At 39.8% G+C, this 21,235-nt stretch overlaps 1 protein-coding gene across 1 annotated transcript in view; it reads left to right on the top strand.

Annotated features, from left to right (window-relative positions):
* The window catches only part of LOC133555082 (cadherin-4-like), a 669,978-nt gene that overhangs the window by 486,099 nt on the left and 162,644 nt on the right, over nucleotides 1-21,235 (top strand). Inside the window, exon 6 of the mRNA XM_061904548.1 lies at nucleotides 8,475-8,672. Within this exon, the coding sequence (XP_061760532.1) occupies nucleotides 8,475-8,672 (198 nt within the window). The remainder of the gene's footprint in view (nucleotides 1-8,474; nucleotides 8,673-21,235) is intronic.

The raw sequence follows: 21,235 nt of genomic DNA, 5'->3' as shown, positions 1-21,235 counted from the left end.
TCCAGGGTGTACCTTGCCTTCCGCCCGATTATAGCTGAGATAGGCACCTGCGCCCCTCGCGACCCCAAAGGGAATAAGCGGTGGAGAATGGATGGATGGAAGGTAGATAAATGTTTATTGACATGCAATGTCCCTCCCAAATGAAATAAAATATAATTGAATTAGTATTGGATTTTAAGTATTAAAGGCCTACTGAAATGAAATGTTCTTATTTAAACGGTGATAGCAGGTCCATTCTATGTGTCATACTTGATCATTTCGCGATATTGCCATATTTTTGCTGAAAGGATTTAATAAAGAACATTGAGGATAAAGTTCGCAACTTTTGGTCGCTAATAAAAAAGCCTTGCCTTTACCGGAAGTAGCAGGATGTTTTGAGACTGAGACAGCGACAATGTCCCCATTAATTTGAGCGAAGATGAAAGATACGTGGATGAGTAAAGTTAGAGTGAGGCACTAGAAAAAGGAAAAATAAAAAGCGACGGCTCCGGGCGGCGGCAGTGGTAGTGTTTCAGACGTGATTAGACACATTTACTAGGATAATTCTGAAAAAGCCCTTATCTGCTTATTGTGTTAATAGTATTTTAATGAGATTAGATGAGTAAAGGCATACCTGAAAGTCGGATGGCTGCGGTGAACGCCAGTGTCTCAGAGAGAAGCCGATGAGGAGCCAAGATCACAGCTGCCTTTTTGACAGCTACAGGAGAAGGTCCCATAATCCACTGAAGTCTCCGGTAAAAGCTGACAATTTTCCCATCCAAAAACTAGCTGGTTGACATAGAGAAACATGTTCAGCGAACAAAAACAAGGAAACACCGGCTGTGTCTCGGGCTAAAGGCGGCTGCAATCCACCGCTTTCCACCAACAGCATTCTTATTTATAGTCTCCATTATTAATTGAACAAATTGCAAAAGATTCAGCAACACAGATGTCCAAATTACTGTTATTATGCGATGAAAAGAGATGACTTTTAGCAATGAGTGGTGCTAAGCTAAAATGTCCCATCCAACCAATAACGTCACAAACACGCATCATCATATGCGTCATCATTCCGTAACGTTTTTAACAAGAAACTCTGCGGGAAATTTAAAATTGCAATTTAGTAAACTAAATCGGCCGTATTGGCATTTGTTGCAATGTTAATATTTCATCAGCGATACATAAACTATCAGACTGCGTAGTCGGTAATAGTGGGTTTCAGTAGGCCTTTAAAGGAAGACAGCCTACTGGCCCTCGCATAACCAGAGCTTTACAGTGATTGTAAATTACATATTTACAATCCAAAAGCAAAACTTGGAATTGATTCCACCTTATTCGACACCAATTTCGGTAGAAGATATTCCATATCTAAATTTTATGAAAAAATCGCCAATATTACGGGACATCTCTATTAACAACAGCTAGGACATAGAATATCACAAAGTGGTTGGTTGGAGCGTAGTCGTAGCTTTCGGTGTTCTCATCTCTAACTATCAATCAATCAATCAATCAATCAATCAAAGTTGACTTATATAGCCCTAAACCGCTCATCCATGCGGACTGGACACTGGCCGAGAGTGGAGTCGGCTGTCTTGGTTGCTTTGTTGGGTCTGCTCCTGTCTCTGGCCATGCTCCCTCCACCCCAGCGGACAATGGCGTGGAACACCGCAGAGGCCACCACAGTGGATATGTTTCTTTTAGTTTTTATTCATAGCTGTGTGTAGAAGTGTCTGGTTGTATCTGCTGCTTTAATGTCCTCTGTGTTATTTGATGTTTGATGTTTCCCTCTTACACACATGTAAGAGGGATGTGTACTATGGCTATGAGTTGAGTTTTTTTTTTCCCTTGGCCTCAGTCTGCACCCCCTCTCCAGGGCCCAGGCTAAGACCAATTTTTTTTATTTTATTTTAATCTTCTATTTTTTTCTCCCATTCCCGTACTCCTATCCCCCCCCCAACTTGTTTACCTGTATCTCATCTTTTTTGTAAGGGGCGCTGGAAGACAGCAGACCCGTCAGCGATCCTGTTCTGTCTCCCAGTAATGTTTGTCTGATCTTCAATGGGATTGTGCTGAAAATTTTAATTTTCCTGAAGGAACTCTCCTGATGGAATAAATAAAGTAGTATCTAATCTAATCTAAAATCAAAAGTGTCTCAAAGGGCTGCACAAGCCACAACGACATCCTCGGTTCAGATCCCACATCAGATCAAGAAAAAAACTCAACCCAATGGGCTACAATTAAAAACCTTGGAGGGGACTGCAGACGTGGGGACCCCTTCTCTCCCTGGACGCCAAGTGGATCTAGCATAATAGTGTAAGAATCCAGTCCATAGTGTATCTAACCTAATAGTGTGAGAGTCCAGTCCATAGTGGGGCCAGCAGGGGATCATCTTGAGCGGAGACAGGTCAGCAGCGCAGAGACGTCCCCAACTGATGCACAAATGAGTGGTCCACCCAGGGTCCCTTCTTTGGACAGCTAGCGCGTCATCTGTGGTCCCCGAATCCGTACCCTGCCCTTTCTTTCGTGGAGCAGAGCAGAAAAGAAACAGCAGAAGGGGGGGGGTCTGTTTAAAGGCTAGAATATACAAATGAGTTTTAAGATGCTTCTACTGAGGTCGCATCTCTAACTGTTACCAGAGTACTGGAGCCCGAATAGAAAACGCTCCATAGCCCGTAGACTTTTTTGGGGCTCTGGGAATCACTAATAGGCCAGAGTTCTTTGAACGCAGATTTCTTGCCGGGACATATGGTACAGTACAATCAGCAAAATAGGCTGGAGCTAGACCGTGTAGTATTTTATATGTAAGTAGTAAAACCCTAGAGTCACATCTTAAGTGCACAGGAAGCCAGTGCAGGTGAGCCAGTATAGGCGTAATATGATCAAACTTTCTTGTTCTTGTCAAAACTATATTTACCAAATTCCTTTGAGTATTAAGTGGTTTTACAAATGTTTCATTGCAAGTGAAAGGAGAAAGGTTATTGTCATTGAATGTACTAATCTGAATGCAAACCAGGCCCTGTGATTAGGTGGCGACTTGTCCAGGGTGTACACCGCCTTCCGCTTGATTGTAGCTGAGAGAGGCACCAGCGCCCCCCGTGACCCCAAAGGGAATAAGCGGTAGAAAGTGGATGGATGGATGAATGCAAACCATTGTCAGACACAGATTACAATTCTCAATATTATTTCACAAATAGACGAACTGCTTACTAGCTGCCATGTCCCTGTAAACTGATGCTGTTTATTTTTATTTTGTTATTTGACAGTACAGTGCTTCAGGAATACATGTTATTGAGACAAGCTGTCAGGACCCACTGACTGGGAGAAAAAAACAATATCACTGCAAGCGGAAGACACTTGGGAGCATATGAGCAAGGGGTAGCTCAGGGGAGTGTGATTGAGACGGGGAGCACAAGTGATGCACTGCTTCAGCAGTGATGGTCGTGCCTAGATTCTTGACATGTTTGTGTTGCCTTGAATCCCTGAGATGTGTTGATAAAATAGCTGCATAACACGTCTCCGGTATTACCAATCTGATACAACCTTTGGCCCGTCATCTATAATGCAGCCTCTGAGTATCTCTGTTGCACTAAGCAGAACACAAGCCAATATATACCCAATGAAACTTGGACAGAAATGGAGCATTAGGACATATTGTCATGGAATTTAGCCTTGAGGTACACTAATAACGTTCTCCTACAACAGGGATCCCCAATTTATGGCCTGGGGGGTGGATTTATTTATTTTTTTCGAAATCTGTCCTGTCCAGCCGCTCAGGGAAATCATGCCCGTATTTGCTGTACAGATTTAGTTAACAAAAAAGAAATGTGTGATACTTCTTTTGTTGCCTTATTCGTACTTAAAGACCTACTGAAATGAGATTTTCTTATTCAAATGGGGATAGCAGGTCCATTCTATGTGTCATACTTGATCATTTCGCGATATTGCCATATTTTTGCTGAAAGGATCTAGTAGAGAACATCCACGATAAAGTTTGCAACTTTTGGTCGCTAGTAAAAAAGCCTTGCCTGTACCGGAAGTAGCAGACGATGTGCGCGTGACTTCATGGGTTGTGGTGCTCCTCACATCTGAACATTGTTTATAATGTGAGCCACCAGCAGTAAGAGCAATTCGGACAGAGAAAGCGATGATTTCCCCATTAATTTGTGCGAGGATGAAAGATTCGTGGATGAGAAAAGTAAGAGTGAAGCACTTAAAAAAAAAAAGAAAAGACGACGGATCCAGGCGGCGGCAGTGGGAGCGTTTCAGATGTTATTAGACACATTTACCAGGATAATTCTGGAAAATCCCTTATCTGCTTATTGTGTTAATAGTGTTTTAGTGAGATTAGAAAGTCATACCTGAAAGTCGGAGGGCTGCGGTGAACGCCAGTGTCTCTGAGAGAAGCCAATGGAGGAGCCAAGATCACAGCTGCCTTTTTGATAGCTGCAGGAGGAGGTCGCATAATCCACTGAAGTCTCCGGTAAGAGCCAACTAAATATCACAATTGGTTGACAAGTGGTAGAGAAACATGTTCGCTTGACCGCTCTGTGTTTAAGCTTCACAACAAACAAAGAAACACCGGTTGTGTTTTGGTTGCTAAAGGCAGCTGCAATCCACCGCTTTCCACCAGCAGCATTGTTCTTTATAGTCTCCATTATTAATTGAACAAATTACAAAAGATTCAGCAACACATATGTCAATCAATCAATCAATGTTAATTTATATAGCCCCAAATCACTAGTGTCTCAAAGGGCTGCACAAACCACAACACAAACCACTACGACATCCTCGGTAAGGCCCACATAAGGGCAAGGAAAACTCACATCCAGTGGGACGTCGGTGACAATGAGGACTATGAGAACCTTGGAGAGGACCACAAATGTGGGCAAACTCCACCCTCTAGGGGACCGAAAGCAATGGATGTCGAGCTTGTCTAACATGATACTGTGAAAAGTTCAGTCCTGAGTGGATCCAACACAGCCGCGAGAGTCCAGTCCAAAGCGGATCCAACACAGCAGCAGAGTGGATCAGTAAGATAAGAGTTGAACCAAAACAGGGCTAAGGGTCCAAAATACTGTGTTATTATGCGATGAAAAGAGACGACTTTTAGCCGTGAGCTGAAATGTCCGCTCCAACCAATAACATCACAAGCACGCGTCAACATAAGCGTCATCATTCCGCGACGTTTTCAACAAGAAACACTGCGGGAAATTTTAAATTGTAATTTAGTAAACTAAAAAGGCCGTATTGGCATGTGTTGCAATGTTAATATTTCATCATTGATATATAAACTATCAGACTGCGTGGTGGGTAGTAGTGGGTTTCAGTAGGCCTTTAACTGTAACGAATGTTTGGATATACTTAGTGTTTGGCGCAGTGAGGGGATGAAAAAAAACACAAAAACAAAAGGGGGAAAATTGTGGGTATAAGAAGGGGACAAGACAAGTAAAAAAATGTGGTGACCCCTATCCTTTAGCATTGTGAAGAGTTGATGCATCGTATCCCAACTAGGAAAGAGACCCTTTATATTAGCAAGGAAACTGTCACACTGCAAGTTCTTCCTGAGGTGATTCGCTTTTCAATCATTAGTATTCATAGTCATCATCTTATTATTGGTGCTAACGTGGGAAGTGTCCTGACTGGTACGCCAATATTTTAGGCGGTATTGTAAATGGCAGATTGAGATAGAGACACTATTGTACCTATTATGTCAATCATTGTGCACTTTATTTCCATAACCACATGTAATAACTTTTGTCATTTTGACAACTGTTCAGAGGATACATACTTTGAAAATATATCTCATCTTTATGGTTCAAATTACAAAGCTAGACACTTACTGCGAGCTGCTCGGTGGTAGAAGGGTTAGTGCGTCTGCCTCACAATACGAAGCTCCTGAGTAGTCAGGGTTCAATCCCGGGCTCGGGATCTTTCTGTGTGGAGTTTGCATGTTCTCCCCGTGAATGCATGGGTTCCCTCCGGGTACTCCGGCTTCCTCCCACTTCCAAAGACATGCACCTGGGGATAGGTTGATTGGCAACACTAAATTGGCTCTAGTGTGTGAATGTGAGTGTGAATGTTGTCCGTCTATCTGTGTTAGCCCTGCGATGAGGTGGCAAATTGTCCAGGGTGTACACTGCCTTCCACCCGATTGTAGCTGAGATAGGCACCAGCGCCCCCCACGACCCCAAAGGGAATAAGCGGTAGAAATGGATGGATGAACACTTACTGCAGATTCAGGCCCTGGATTCCAGGGTTGGGGACAGGCTATAGCTACCCCACGACCCTGAGAGGGGTCAGCCATGAATTGTTTAACGTGGACCCCCACTTAAACAAGTTGAAAAACTTATTCGGGTGTTACCATTTAGTGGTCATTTCTACTGAATATGTACTGAACTCTGCAATCTACTAATAAAATTATCAATCAATCAATCAATTAATCAAAGCCGTAGAAAATAGATGAATGGAAGTTGCAAAGCAAGCTTTGTGGGGGTTCCTGAATTGTAGATGTCATACTGACAATGTTGTCATCTATTGGTATAATACAATGCCTGTAAATACAGTATATCATTGTAAATATTGTGAATTAAAATAATGAATGTTGACCATGTATAAAATTCAAAAACAGATTGATTAATCAAGGAATAACTTAGAGAGTCACTGGTATTTAAAGTTTACTTGTATTGCATTGTTCTACAGTACTTGAACAAACGAATGTTCATCACTCTAATATGGATCAAATACAAATTTAATAAACCAGTGGTTCTCAACCTTTTTTCAGTGATGTACCCCCTGTGAAATATTTTTTAATTCAAGTACCCGCTAATCAGAGCAAAGCATTTTTGGTTGGAAAAAAAAAGATAAAGAAGTAAAATACAGCACTATGTCATCAGTTACTGATTTATTAAATTGTATAACAGTGCAAAATATTGATCATTTGTAGTGGTCTTTCTTGAACTATTTGGAAAAAAAGATATAAAAATAACTAAAAACTTGTTGAAAAGTCAACAAGTGATTCCATTATAAACAAAGATTTCTACACATAAAAGTAATCATCAACGGCGTGGCGCAGTGGGAGAGTGACCGTGCGCAACCCGAGGGGCCCTGGTTCAAATCCCACCTAGTACCAACCTCGTCACATCCGTTGTGTCCTGAGCAAGACACTTCACCCTTGCTCCTGATGGGTGCTGGTTAGCGCCTTGCATGGCAGCTCCCTCCATCAGTGTGTGAATGTGTGTGTGAATGGGTAAATGTGGAAGTAGTGTCAAAGCGCTTTGAGTACCTTGAAGGTAGAAACGCGCTATACAAGTACAACCCATTTATCATTTTATCATTTAACTTAAAGTGCCCTCTTTGGAGATTGTAGTAAAGATCCATCTGGATTCATGAACTTAATTCTAAACATTTCTTCACAAAAAAAGAAATCTTTAACATCAATATTTATGGAACATGTCCACAAATCTAGTTGTCAACACTGAATATTGCATTTATGCATTTCTTTTCACAGTTTATGAACTTACATTCATATTTTGTTGAAGTATTATTCAATAAATATTGTCAGGCTTGCCCCTAACAGTTTGTCTATGTTTTAGTTTTTTCCTCGTCATTTGTCTGTTTTCTGTGTTTAGTATTTCCTGTCTTAGTTCCCTTCAAGTGCTCTTAATTTGTCAGCTTCCTGTCTTGTTCCCTGAGTGCTGTGTTCCTCCTCAGTGTGTTTGGTATTTCCTGTCCTTAGTTCCTGTCTAGTGCTCTTATTTTGTCAGCTTCCTGTCTTGTTCCCTGAGTGCTGTGTTCCTCCTCAGCTGCGGCTGATTGGTTCATGGTCACACCCGTTGCCAATCAGCCCGCTCCTATTTGTACCCTCTTCGTCTTGTGTCAGTTGCTGGATCATTGTATTGCATTGTCACTCTTGTGTCTCTGCCACATGTCGCTCTTGTCGTGTCGTTTTGATTTCAGCTATTACCTGTCGTGCTACATCTTGTCCTGGTCGTCGTAGCGGTAAGCTGTTTTTGTTAGCCATAGCTATTTCCAGTTTTTTCTGTTTGTTATCCTCTAGCTAATATGCTAAAGTTCCTTTTTGTTTCTTGTTAGCTTATATGCTAAAGGCCTTTTGTTTTTTATCCACCCACGTGCGCGCTTTTGGTTTGAACCCTTTGTTTGGTTTTGTCTTATTATTTATATTAAAATCATGTTTGCTCACTCCATGCCTGCCTCCATCTCTGCATCTTGGGGTTCGACACCAAATAATCATGACAAATATATCTATAAAGGATTTTTGAATTGTTGCTATTTTTAGAATATTTTTATAAAAATCTCACGTACCCCTTGGCATACCTTCAAGTACCCCCAGGGGTACGTGTACCCCCATTTGAGAACCACTGTAATAAACAAATGTGTTCTATTATTATGTGTGTTGTCCTCGTAGTCACTGCTTGGAAACTAAAAGCACCACACTATTAGCAAACCAATCTAATAATCTTGTTCTTGCCTTTAAGGTCACAACCGAAGAGGAGAAGGTTGCTGGGAGGACAGAGAAGAAGGAAACATACCAAGCTTCGCCTCCTATCATCATGTTTTCAGGGGGCAACCGGAATAGCTCCAAGGGTCTACGAAGGCAAAAGAGGGACTGGGTGATACCACCGATCAATGTTGCTGAAAATTCTCGAGGACCGTTCCCTCAGATGCTTGTCAGCGTAAGTTTTACACTGCTGATTTATTTTGAAATTTCAATTTTGGTGTTCTTCATCTTGTTCCCGTCAGGGCCAAATGTTTCCACTGTAGAAGAGCCCTGAGGCCCACTCAAATAACAACACTGACTTAATTATATATATATATACTGTATATATATATATATATATATATATATATATATATATATATATATATATATATATATATATATATATATATTACAATCTAACCAACTTACAGTTTAACTGGATAAACATTGTCAAATAATATGAAAGCATGTGTTAATCAAAAATATTATTATTAAGTCTTAGATCAGGCTTATTAAAAAATCCAACAAATACTGATCATATATAATGCAAAAAAGGGACTTAGAAAAACTGATGGAAAATAAATTGACAATTATGGAGTGCCAAAATAAATCAATTCTAACTAAATGATAATATATGTAATTCATAAATAAACTGTCCATAAAATTAAAATGTTTCAAATGAAAATACAGCTTCACCACTTATGTCAAAATGTTTGCACTCAAAGGGGAACTTTAATGTTTTTGGAATTTTGCCTATGGTTCACAATCATTATGAAAGACAAGATGACGGATCAATAAAAAAAAAAATCATTCTTAATATTAAATAAATGCAATCAAAAGTCTGCTTACGATGGAGCCTTAAAAAAACATCCAACATTTAAGCATAAGCTGTGCATTAATTTTAAAAAATGCATTACATTTGCTTTCCTTTTTCTTCATCACTGATTTTTTCTCACTGCATACTTTATGAGAGCCAACAAGAAAAATTGAACATCACTTACTGTGCAAGGTCTGCTGTTATTCGGAAGCCGATTGCTCGGATGTTGATATATTCCTATTTAGATGACTCATAATCTTCGCGAAGTAATGGAGGATGAAACCAAGCGTTTTTTCGTGTCGTTCTTGCAATTACCAGGTCTAAATGGACTGTCAAAGTGTACCAACTTGTCGTTATACTCGTTGGTTTTTGTACTATGCAGGTAAAAGGCATGATTCATGATCTAGAATTAAATTTGATGAGCAAGGAAACGAGAAAGCAGCTGATCAGTCGATCATGTCAACATTGTCACGCAAACTTGTGGTAACGACATAACTACTACTTGATTAATACTTAAGTCAGGTGTAAATGGAATATTTTTTGCGGTTTTTGCTTGATTTTAATTGGGTTTTATGGATGGAATATAGAACCTTACTTGGCTTCGCTGCAAGCAGACTTTTATTTACCAGTTAGAATGCATTTTTTTTTAAATGCATTTGTTGTCATGTCCTTCAAAATGATTGTAAACAATAGGCAACATTTCCCCCAAAAATATGATTCAGGAACTTCTGTATGACTTTAGCTCCAAACTTCTTCTGTTTGTTTAATATTGTCATTACTGCCACAAGTGTTGGAAATGTGTATTTAAAATGATTGCCGGCGGGGCCCATACGAAACACAGCTAAGAACCACATATTTTTGGTGGCCCTCCAGGGAGTGCTTGAAGCCCAATAATGAATAAGTAACAGCTCATGGTTATTTTTTTTTTATTTTTATTTTTACAAAAAATCGGTCTTTCTGCATTTAAAGTGTGGCTCAGCATATTTTGTCTTGGTAAAGCAGGTTTTGAAAAGTGTACTGATTTGCAGGGAACTAAAATCTGAATACAAATACGCTATGTGCTGTATGTGTTTAAGAGACACAGGCTTTAAAGATTGTAAGATGTGTCTCTCTCTCGGAGCAAAGCTGGATGCTTGCGGTGTAATTCTTCAAAACGACATCATTCTGTTAGACAGTTTTTTCATTTCTATCTCCCGCTTTTCTTTACTTCTTACCATCTGGAATGTTTTGCTATCAACTTTTCTCTCACTGTGTACAAAGTCCCTCCATTTCATCTCTTTTCTTTCTTAAAGCTTGCAAACGATGCCACCCATACTGTTTTTATTCTGTTCCTATTGGAGTCTGCACTTTGTTTTTCAACAAAGGTTTTGCTTCTTCCCCTTGGTGTGAAGTAAGCAACACGATTCATTTAAAAAGGAGAGAGAATAGGAGATCCTATGCAGATGTAAGACCTCAGACAGCTGGGCTCATTAGATAGAATGGGCAGCCTGCCATAGACCGGCTAAGTCAGATGTAACAAGAATTGTGTGGTGTGGATTGAAAGGGTATCAAAGGGAACGCTGGGCGAAAATAGCGTGCGTTGAAACAGAGTCCACTCTGTGTAGTAAATGGGTCCGTCAGGGGCTGGTGGACTGGTGGTGAGAGCAACAAGGAAGTGATGCGTGTTGATGCCTCTGTTGGGCCTGTGTCTGGCTTTAATGATGACTAAAGGGCAGGCAGGGCCATACTGAGATCCCGAGGCTTCAACAAGAAGACAGCTCTGGGAAGTGGATGGTGCACAGATCATTTTACTTCCCTTATTGTTTATTTGTTTGCTTCACTTTGGTCTTCCCATTGAGACTTGAGGCTGATGGGTTTTTTTTTCTTCGGTTTTCTCTGTCAGACTACCAAAAATATTTTCAAAGAAGACAATTAGTTGTGTGGCCAATACTGGTTTTAAAGGAGACCTGGCCTAGCTTTTCTTTTGTCTTATAACCTCTTCTGCCTTTTTGGAATTCTGCCATCCCTCCCTGGCCTATGTGCCATGTGCTGCCTGCCCTAATGGCCTGTGAAGTCCCTCTCTGCCCTAATGGGCCCGTTCTGTCATCGAGTCCAGAACTGAGTGACTTGCAGACTGCCGGCCTCCCACTATTTTTCTCGCTGCCTCGACCCAGTTACAGGGGCAAGCACGGTGTCAGCAGCTCGCACCCGCATCTCTGCAGCACCTCCACTTTGAACAGGCCAGCAACAAATCAGGCAGGTGTCGGGACCCCCCCCCAGACTGGCCCGTGAGCTCGCAACCCGACGTGTCTCAGGGAAAATTGTTGACTTCACAAAGTCACGACAAAAAACTTGTTAAACTGAGGACCGTGTCAGAGCTCAGTGAGATATCTGTGCCTTTTTGTGACTAATAGCACTGATGGAATTGTTGCACTTTTCTTTTGTATGAGTAATGGGCAGTCTTCAACCTGAAGCAGAAGAACATAAACATTGAGAAAGAAAGTCATAAAATAAAATAATGTTAACAAAGCATGTTTTTTTTCTAGTGTGTGGATCTTTTTTCACAATAAAAAGATGCTTTCTCATTCTGTTAGTTCTGTTGCCAAACAGACATCAAGGTAAAGCTTTCTGAAATCTTCAATCGATCGTCAAGCTTTTTCTACTGTAGAAGTGGCATTGATTTTTTTAAACTCGGGTAAATAAAGACTGAGCACAACCTCGACAATCTCACCCACCCTTTACGTTCAGCACCTTGATCCCTTAATCCCACGTTAGAGCAACCGTCAGCTGAAAGAAAAAAGCCTAATGAAACAACAATTTGTTTGCGAAGTTAAACATGGTAGGAATAAATGCTTGACCAGTAAATTGCATGTTTGATTGTGTTGTTCATTTTGTGTTAGAAATTTTGTATATAGACAAAACTATTTGGTCATGCCCATGGTCATGGGCTTTTTGCGCAAACATGATTATCCATCCATTCATTTTCTTCTGCTTATCCAAGCTCGGGTCGCGGGAGCAGCAGCCTAAGCAAGGAAGCCCAGACTTCCCTCTCCCCAGCCACTTTGTCAAGCTCCTTCCGGGGGATCCTGAGGCGTTCCCAGGCCAGCCAGGAGACATAGTCTTCCCAACGTGTCCTTGGTCTTCCCCGTGGACTCCCACCGGTCGGACGTGCCCTAAACACCTCCCTCAGGAGGCGCTCGGGTGGCATCCTGACCAGATGCCCGAACCACCTCATCTGGCTCCTCTCGATGTGGAGGAGCAGCGGCTTTACTTTGAGCTCCTCCTGTATGGCATAGGCTTCTCTTCTTTACCATGAACTGATTTACGTGGACCCCGACTTAAACAAGTGAAAAACTTATTCGGGTGTTACCATTTAGTGGCCAATTGTACGGAATATGTATTGAACTGGGCAATCTACTAATAAAAGTTTCAATCAATAAATCAAACTCACCCTATCTCTAAGGGAGAGCCCAGCCACCCGGCGGAGGAAGCTCATTTCGGCCGCTTGGACCCGTGATCTTGTCCATTCGGTCATAACCCAAAGCTCATGACCACAGGTAAGGATGGGAACTTAGATCGACTAGTAAATTGAGAGCTTTGCCTTCCGACTCAGCTCCTTTTTCACCACAACGGATCGATACAGCATCCGCATTACTGAAGGCGCCGCACCGGATCCGCCTGTCGATCTCAAAATCCACTCAACCCTCACTCGTGGACAATACTCCCAGGTACTTGAACTCCTCCATTTGGGGCAACATCTCCTCCCCAATCCGGAGATGGCACTCCACCCTTTTCCGGGCGAGAACCATGGACTCGGACTTGGAGGTGCTGATTTTCATCCCAGTCGCTTCACACTCGGCTGCGAAACCGATCCAGTGAGAGCTGAAGATCTTGGCCAGATGAAGCCATCAGGACCACATCATCTGCAAAAAGCAGAGACCTAATCCTACAACCACCAAACCAGATACCCTCAACGCCCTGACTGCGCCTAGAGATCATGTCCATAAAAGTTATGAACAGAATTGGTGACGAAGGGCAAACGTGACTAAACCAAACTAATTCAAGCATGGACCCCTCTTAGAACACAGGTGAATTCATATCATGTCATACTTAAATACAGAGTATATTCTAGGAACTGGGCTTCACGGTGGCAGAGGTGTTAGTGCGTCTGCCTCACAATACGAAGGTCCTGCAGTCCTGGGTTCAATCCCAGGCTCGGGATCTTTCTGTGTGTAGTTTGCATGTTCTCCCCGTGACTGCGTGGGTTCCCTCCGGGTACTCAGGCTTCCTCCCACTTCCAAAGACATGCACCTGGGGATAAGTTGATTGGCAACAATAAACGGTCTCTAATTAGTGAATGTGAGTGTGAATGTTGTCTGTCTATCTGTGTTGGCCCTGTGATGAGGTGCCCACTTGTCCAGGGTGTACGGTGCCTTCCGCCCGATTGTAGCTGAGATAGGCGCCAGCGCCCCCCGCCACCCCAATAATAAACGGTAGAAAATGGATGGATGGATGGATTCTAGGAACTTCTGCTTAGAATAGCCAGGAGAAGCGACTTCAAATTGAAAGGAATGTTCTTTTAATTTGGTGCTATTTACAAGTAAACTACGTGTAAATTGTAATTTACTAGTCTTTAAATGTCACAGTTCCTCCATAAATTGTTTAGAATTGTTCACAAGAAGAATGAGTTGGTCCTGACATCAACTTTTTTTTTATTCTAAGTCGTTCTATTTTCAATTTGTTGTTGACACACTTTTTGATAACAGCCTTTGAATTTAAAAGACTAATGTGAACACTTATTTATTGGTTTAAAATTCAAATAGATGGTTTATCATGTTTCGTTTTGTTTTCTTCCAAAAGAGCTAAAGACAAAAAAAAACATTATTTGTTTTGAATTAGTTGAATTAGTCAGGGGTGTGCTAGGAATAAATGAACTTTTTTCTATAGAAATAAATAGTTCCACTTAGGTGGTAAATGATTTGCATCACTTTCTTTGTGTGTGGATCATTGTAAAATAAGTTAAACAAGGCTGCATTGTACATTTGTATTACAATGTAGTGACTTTGTATCAGATCTGGAATGAGTAGCAATGCATCTGGTAATATTCATTGTGCTTGTGGCAGCAAGCAATTTCTGAGCAGAAATGAGAGAACTTCTCCCTCCCAGAGGTGTCTTCCCCTCACGTTTACTGGTGATTAATGACTGCTCTGCTTCGCTGGCAGACACAGACAACAAAAACACTGGAAAGACAGACAGGCAGTGTCTGAGGAAAAATGCGGGGGAGTTTAATTGGAAAATTTTTAGGGGGGATAAAGTTGGAGATGAGAATTCTGCAAGAGTTTGTCCCTGCTGAAATTCCCTAACACACATATAAATATGAACTACTTATTTAACTCAAAATAATGTGAAATAATGAAATACAGTGGGGCAAAATACTATTTAGCCAGCCACCGATTGTGCAAGTTCTCCCACTTAAAATGATGACAGAGGTCTGTAATTTTCATCATAGGTACACTTCAACTGTGAAAGACAGAATGTGAAAATAAACAAAATCCAGGAATTCACATTGTAGGAATTTTAAAGAATTTATTTGTAAATTATGATGGAAAAGAAGTATTTGGTCAACTATTCAAAGCTCTCACTGATGGAAGGAGGTTTTGGCTCAAAATCTCACGATACATGGCCCCATTCATTCTTTCCTTAACACGGATCAATCGTCCTGTCCCCTTAAGCAGAAAAACATCCCCAAAGCATGATGTTTCCACCCCCATGCTTCACAGTAGGTGTGGTGTTCTTGGGTTGCAACTCAGTATCCTCTTTCCTCCAAACAAGACGAGTTGAGTTTATACCAAAATGGATACATGGATGATACAGCAGAGGATTGGGATAATGTCATGTGGTCAGATGAAACCAAAATAGAGTTTTTTGGTATAAACTGAACTCGTCGTGTTTGGAGGAAGAAGAATGCCGAGTTGCATCCCAAGAACACTATACCTACTGTGAAGCATGGGGGTGGAAACATCATGCTTTGGGGCTGTTTTCCTGCTAAGGGGACTGAACGATTGATCCGTATTAAGGAAAAAAGTAACGGGGCCATGTATCGTGAGATTTTGAGCCAAAGCCTTCTTCCATCAGTGAGAGCTTTGAATGGTTGACCAAATACTTATTTTCCACCATAATTTACAAATAAATTCTTTAAAATTCCTACAATGTGAATTCCTGGATTTTTTTTCCCCCCATTCTGTCTCTCACAGTTGAAGTGTACCTATGATGAAAATTACAGACCTCTGTCATCATTTTAAGTGGGAGAACTTGCTCAATCAGTGGCTGACTAAATACTTTTTTGCCCCACTGTATATATAGATTTTAATAGTCTAAATCAGTGGTGTTTAATGTGCAACTTGGAGGCCATTTTCGGCTCGCAGCTTGTTTTTTATTGGCCCTTGCATGTTCTGAAAAAATTATTGACCTCGTTATTAAATAGGTAATTATCAGATATAACACAAACAATCATTTGTCACCTTTCACACAAATGCTAAAATAATAAAAAAAAGTATATTTTTTTCTAATAGCATGCACTGATGTACTTAGTTTTTTTGCATATTTAATGTGCAAAATGGCTCAAATTTTTTTTTATTTTTCTGTGTTTTGTATCTTGTTTTCTTTGATTATTATTAAATTGTATTTGTTACTGATAAAACTTCCTGGTGACCTTAATTCAGAATAACTGTAAAATATTTGCAACCGAGATCCGATCTTTGTTTTGATAATATTATTTCCATCCTGCAATAAACTCGCCCGGTTGGGATAGGCTCCAGCTCTCCTGTGATCCTAATGTTTTGAAAATGGATGGATGTTTGACCTGCTCTAGAGTTACAATCTGCAAACATAATATAATTAGACATTTGTGATATTATTATAGGATTATTAAAATCTATCCATCCATCACTTTTTTACCGCTGAGATAGGCTTAAGCACCACCCGCGACCCCGAAAGGATTATTAAAATGATCAAAATAAATCTGTGCGGACAACATCTAATTAGCAATATTCAGTAGTTAGCTTTTTTTTAGCTCTTGAAAAGAGAACTGTGTCTCCTTGCCATTTACTGCTCAGACCATTTACTGCTCAGACCCCCACCCAACACCAAGGCTGTAACTGACTTATTTAATATGTAAGCTCTCTTTCGCTCTCACACACACACACACACACACACACACTAAGCCACATACAAAGAGAGACTAAGCATGAACAGACACACAGTAAAATTACTTCTAGCAAACAAAGGATCATGTGCTGCATTGTTGCCTTTTTGTGTGTGCTTATTTTGGGGCTTTTGCTAGTCACGCTTTTTCTTCATCAAAACAAACAAAGAGAATACAAGGCAGAAAAACAAAACATTTCATTTTTTTTCCTCTTTGAGCCCATGGAAGAAACCCCAGAATGGGAAATATTCAAGCACCACAGCGAAATAAAGATCTCTTTTACTGTGAAAACATGCTGGTCCTTTTTTCCAATGGAAACTGCACAGATCCTAAGAGACTAAGGTCCATCTGTTGGCACGCTGACTACCAACATTACGGGTTAAATTATTTTAAGAAACAAATAGTGCACTTCTGTAGCCTTGTTTTGCGTTTGAGATGGAAGAGTCCACTCGGGGGCAGTACGCAAACATTCATGTCAGCATTTTTAGTGGTTTTGCTCAATAACACATGTTATAGTTTGGCTCCTGAAGTATTCACTTCCTATATTATCTTTCCAAACCCCTGATGTGAGTTTTGTTCCAGCTCAAACAAGCTGGATTTAGAGACCATTTGGTTAAATATACAGTAGGATGTTGACATACTGAAGGATTTAACCAGGTTTGAATCCAAGGATCTCATATCTGTGGACTGCATTGGTCTAGACTAAAATATATTCCCATTGATCATCAGCATAGTGATTTGCAGTGGCCAAACCTTTATGGTTCCCAGGGAACTCATTCTTACGAGGAAAATTGTGAGGTTAGGTGTTTGCTTTAAATCCAAGTTGGCTTTATTGATATGCCTTTGAATATAACTCAAATGTTCACCAATGATTTTTTTCCCCATGTTAAATAGACTCTATCCCCAATATACTGGCGTCTGTAAACCAAAGAAACTGAGCAGTAACTCTAACAGTGACAGTAGAGGAAGTTTGAGTTTGAATTTATTTCGAACATGCATGCATACAACATGATACATCACAATTTCCAGTTTCTCTATGCAACATGTTTGAAAAGAAGTAGGAAGAAGCAGAGCTTATTTAATTCTAGCTCTTTTCCTTTACATAGCAGTTGCTAACACTTTTGTTCACTTACTGTTTTCAATGTATTCTTAATATACTCCATAAGTAATAACAATAAAACTAAATCAATAAATAATTATCAGTGAAGTAAATTATATTTACTATGGTGAGATAAATAAGATTATCTAGAAAATGAATGGATGGATGAAATAAATTGAGAATGTTTATCATGGTTCTTCTTCTTTGTACTTTGTAAACAGTTTAAGTTTGAAGCGTTTCTTGAAGTGGATCATATTAGTACATTGTTTGATTTCTCTGCATAATCCACTCCATAATTTAATTCCACATACTGATATACTTAAGGGCTTAAGTGTTATACATGCGTACAAATGTTTTAAATTAAAATGTTCTCTGAGATTATATTTCTCCATCAAAGCAAATGTAAAATGTGTCAATGTTCATTGCATTTAGGCAAATTATTGCCAACATTCCTTTTTAGCAATATATGTGTAGTGGTTATTTTGACTGGTTGATTACTTCTGGTCTATGAAGCATAAATCCAATACAACCACTTCAGACGTGATGGCACAGGGATGGGTGTTACTCATTGAGTCGGCTGGGTGTCAACTCTCACGGTAGAACTGTGTTACTCTCCCGTCGCCACAAGTTTCTGTATTGATGTCACAGGACCAGAGGTGGGTAGAGTAGCCAGAAATTGTACTCAAGTAAGAGTACTGTTACTTTAGAGATTTATTACTCAAGTAAAAGTAAGGAGTAGTCACCCAAATATTTACTTTGGTAAAAGTAAAAACTATGTTGTGAAAAAACTACTCAAGTACTGAGTAACTGATGAGTAACCTGTTTGTTTAATGATTACGGCAACAACTAATGCACAAAAACATAAAAATAGCAACGAGCAAATTCAGAGCCAGGAATGTCTCTTAAGCAACTTAAACAATAATATATATTAAATAATAATACATTAAAATAAAAAAAATTAAGGCCCATTGAGCCACAATACCTTAACAGCACCATAAGCTCAGTAGGCATTTATTGATTGATTGATTGATTGATTGATTCAAACTTGTATGAGTAGATTGCACAGTACAGTACATATTCCGTACAATTGACCACTAAATGGTAACACCCCAATAAGTTTTTCAACGTTAATCAATTACTTAATAAATGACCAAGTAGAGGTGATCTACCTCATATATACATATACATACACTGTGTATGCATATATATATATACATACAGTGTATGTATGTATATATATATATATATATATATATACATACACACATATATATATATATATATATGTGTGTGTGTGTGTGTATATATATATATTTATATTTATATACTTATATATATATATACATAAATAGATACATTTGTATATACAGTATATAATTTATATTATTTATTTTGCTGTTTTTGTTCACATGTTAAAGGTGTTTTAATAAATATACATGCATGTTTAACACATAGATTCCTATATTTCATGAATATAAGTTGGTGTATTACCTGATTCTGATGACTTGCATGATTGGAATCAGACAGTAGTGCTGATAACGTCCACGTTTTCAAATGGAGGAGAAAAAAAGTTCCTCCTTTTCTGTCCAATACCACATGAAAGTTGTTGGTTTTTGGCATCTTATTTGTCCAGCATCCATATTCGTTTTTATACACTTTACAAGAAATACATTGGCGGCAAACTCCGTAGCTTGCACGCGTGTTTGCGCTGGCTTTCGGAGATTCTTATTTTGTTAGCGCAGGCGTGACGGAGCGGCACTTTTATTGTGAAGACAGGAACTGTGCGATCAGTCTTTAGGCTTTTGACAGGAAGTACGGTTGAAATAAAAAGTTTATTTTTTTCTTTAAACTTTTGATTGATTGATTGAAGCTTTTATTAGTAGATTGCACAGTACAGTACATATTCCGTACAATTGACCACTAAATGGTAACACCCCAACTTGTTTAAGTCGGGTGTACGTGTGACGGTCATGTGACCGCCTGGCTCTGTTTGATTGGTCCAACGTCACCAGTGACTACATTTGATTGGTGAAACGCAGGCATGCGTAGATCCTACTTTGAAAAACCAAAACAAACATTAATAGATCAATAAAAATAAAAAAGTAGTGAGTAGCAAGCTGGATGTAGATAAATGGAGTGGAGTAAAAGTAGCCTTTCTTCTCTATAAATATACTCCAGTAAAAGTATGTTGCATAAAAACTACTCTTAGAAGTACAATTTATCCCAAAAGTTACTCAAGTAGATGTAACGCAGTAAATGTAGCGCGTTACTACCCACCTCTGCATAGGACACATTTACATAACACACATCCCTTTCTGTTCAGCTCACATACAGGCAAAAGTCATTAACCTTTAAAATAAAGTACAGTGAAAATTACAGAATAGCTATTTACAAAACCCAAAACCAGTGAAGTTGGCAAATTGTGTAAATCGTAAATAAAAACAGAATATAATGATTTACAAATCCTTTTCAACTTGTATTCAAATTGAACTTACTGCAAAGACAAGATATCTAATGTTCAAACTTTTTTTTACAAATAATCATTAACTTAGAATTTAATGGCAGCAACACATTGCAAAAAAGTTGGTACAGGGGCATTTTTACCACTGTGTTACATGGCCTTTCCTTTTAACAACACTCAGTAAATACTTGGGAACTGAGGAGACCAATTGTTTTAAGCTTTTCATGTGGAATTATTTCCAATTCATGCTTGATGTACAGCTTAAGTTGTTCAACATTCCGGGGTCACCTTTGTCGTATTTTTGTCTTCATAATACGCCACACATTTTAAAATGGGAATCAGGTCTGGACTACAGGCAGGCCAGTCGAGTGCCCGCACTCTTTTACTACAAAGCCACGCTGTTGTAACACGTACAGAATGTGGCTTTGCATTGTCTTGCTGAAGTCGCTTGGATGGCAACATATGTTGCTCCAAAACCTGTATGTACCTTTCAGCATTAATGGTGCCTTCCCAGATGTGTAAGTTACCCACTCTTTGGGCACTAATACACCCCCATACCATCACAAACATCTCTTTGGTGCGGAGGACACAACGTCCACAGTTTCCAAAAAACTATTTAAAATGTGGACTCATCAGACCACAGAACACTTTTACACTTTGCATCAGTCCATCTTAGATGTGCTCGGGCCCAGCAGGGCCAGCAGCGTTTCTGGGTGTTGTTGATAAATGGCTTTCGCTTTGCATTGTACAGTTTTAACTTGCACTTACAGATGTAGTGACAAACTGTAATTACTGACAGTGGTTTTCTGACGTGTTGTTGAACCCATTTGGTGATATCCTTTACATATTGATGTCGGTAGATGGTGAAATCCTGAAATCCCTAAATTTCTTGCAATAGCTCGTTGAGAGATGTTGTTTTTAAACTGTTCAGCAGTTTAAAAACCAAGTACAACTGATTGTCACACACACACTAAGTGCGGTGAAACTACTCCCTGCATTTGACCCATCCCCTTGTTCCACACCCTGGGAGGTGAGGGGAGCAGTGAGCAGCAGCGGTGGCCGCGCTCTGTAATCATTTTGGTAATTCAACCCCCAATTCCAACCCTTGATGCTGCATGCCAAGCAGGGAGGTAATGGGTCCCATTTTTATAGTCTTTGGTAGGACTCGGCTGGGGTTTGAACTCACTACCTACCGA

The sequence above is a fragment of the Nerophis ophidion genome, linkage group LG06 (assembly GCF_033978795.1).
Source record: "Nerophis ophidion isolate RoL-2023_Sa linkage group LG06, RoL_Noph_v1.0, whole genome shotgun sequence".
Taxonomy (NCBI): domain Eukaryota; kingdom Metazoa; phylum Chordata; class Actinopteri; order Syngnathiformes; family Syngnathidae; genus Nerophis; species Nerophis ophidion.
The sequence above is the reverse complement of the archived record's forward strand: the minus strand, read 5'-3'. Positions and strand labels throughout refer to the sequence as shown.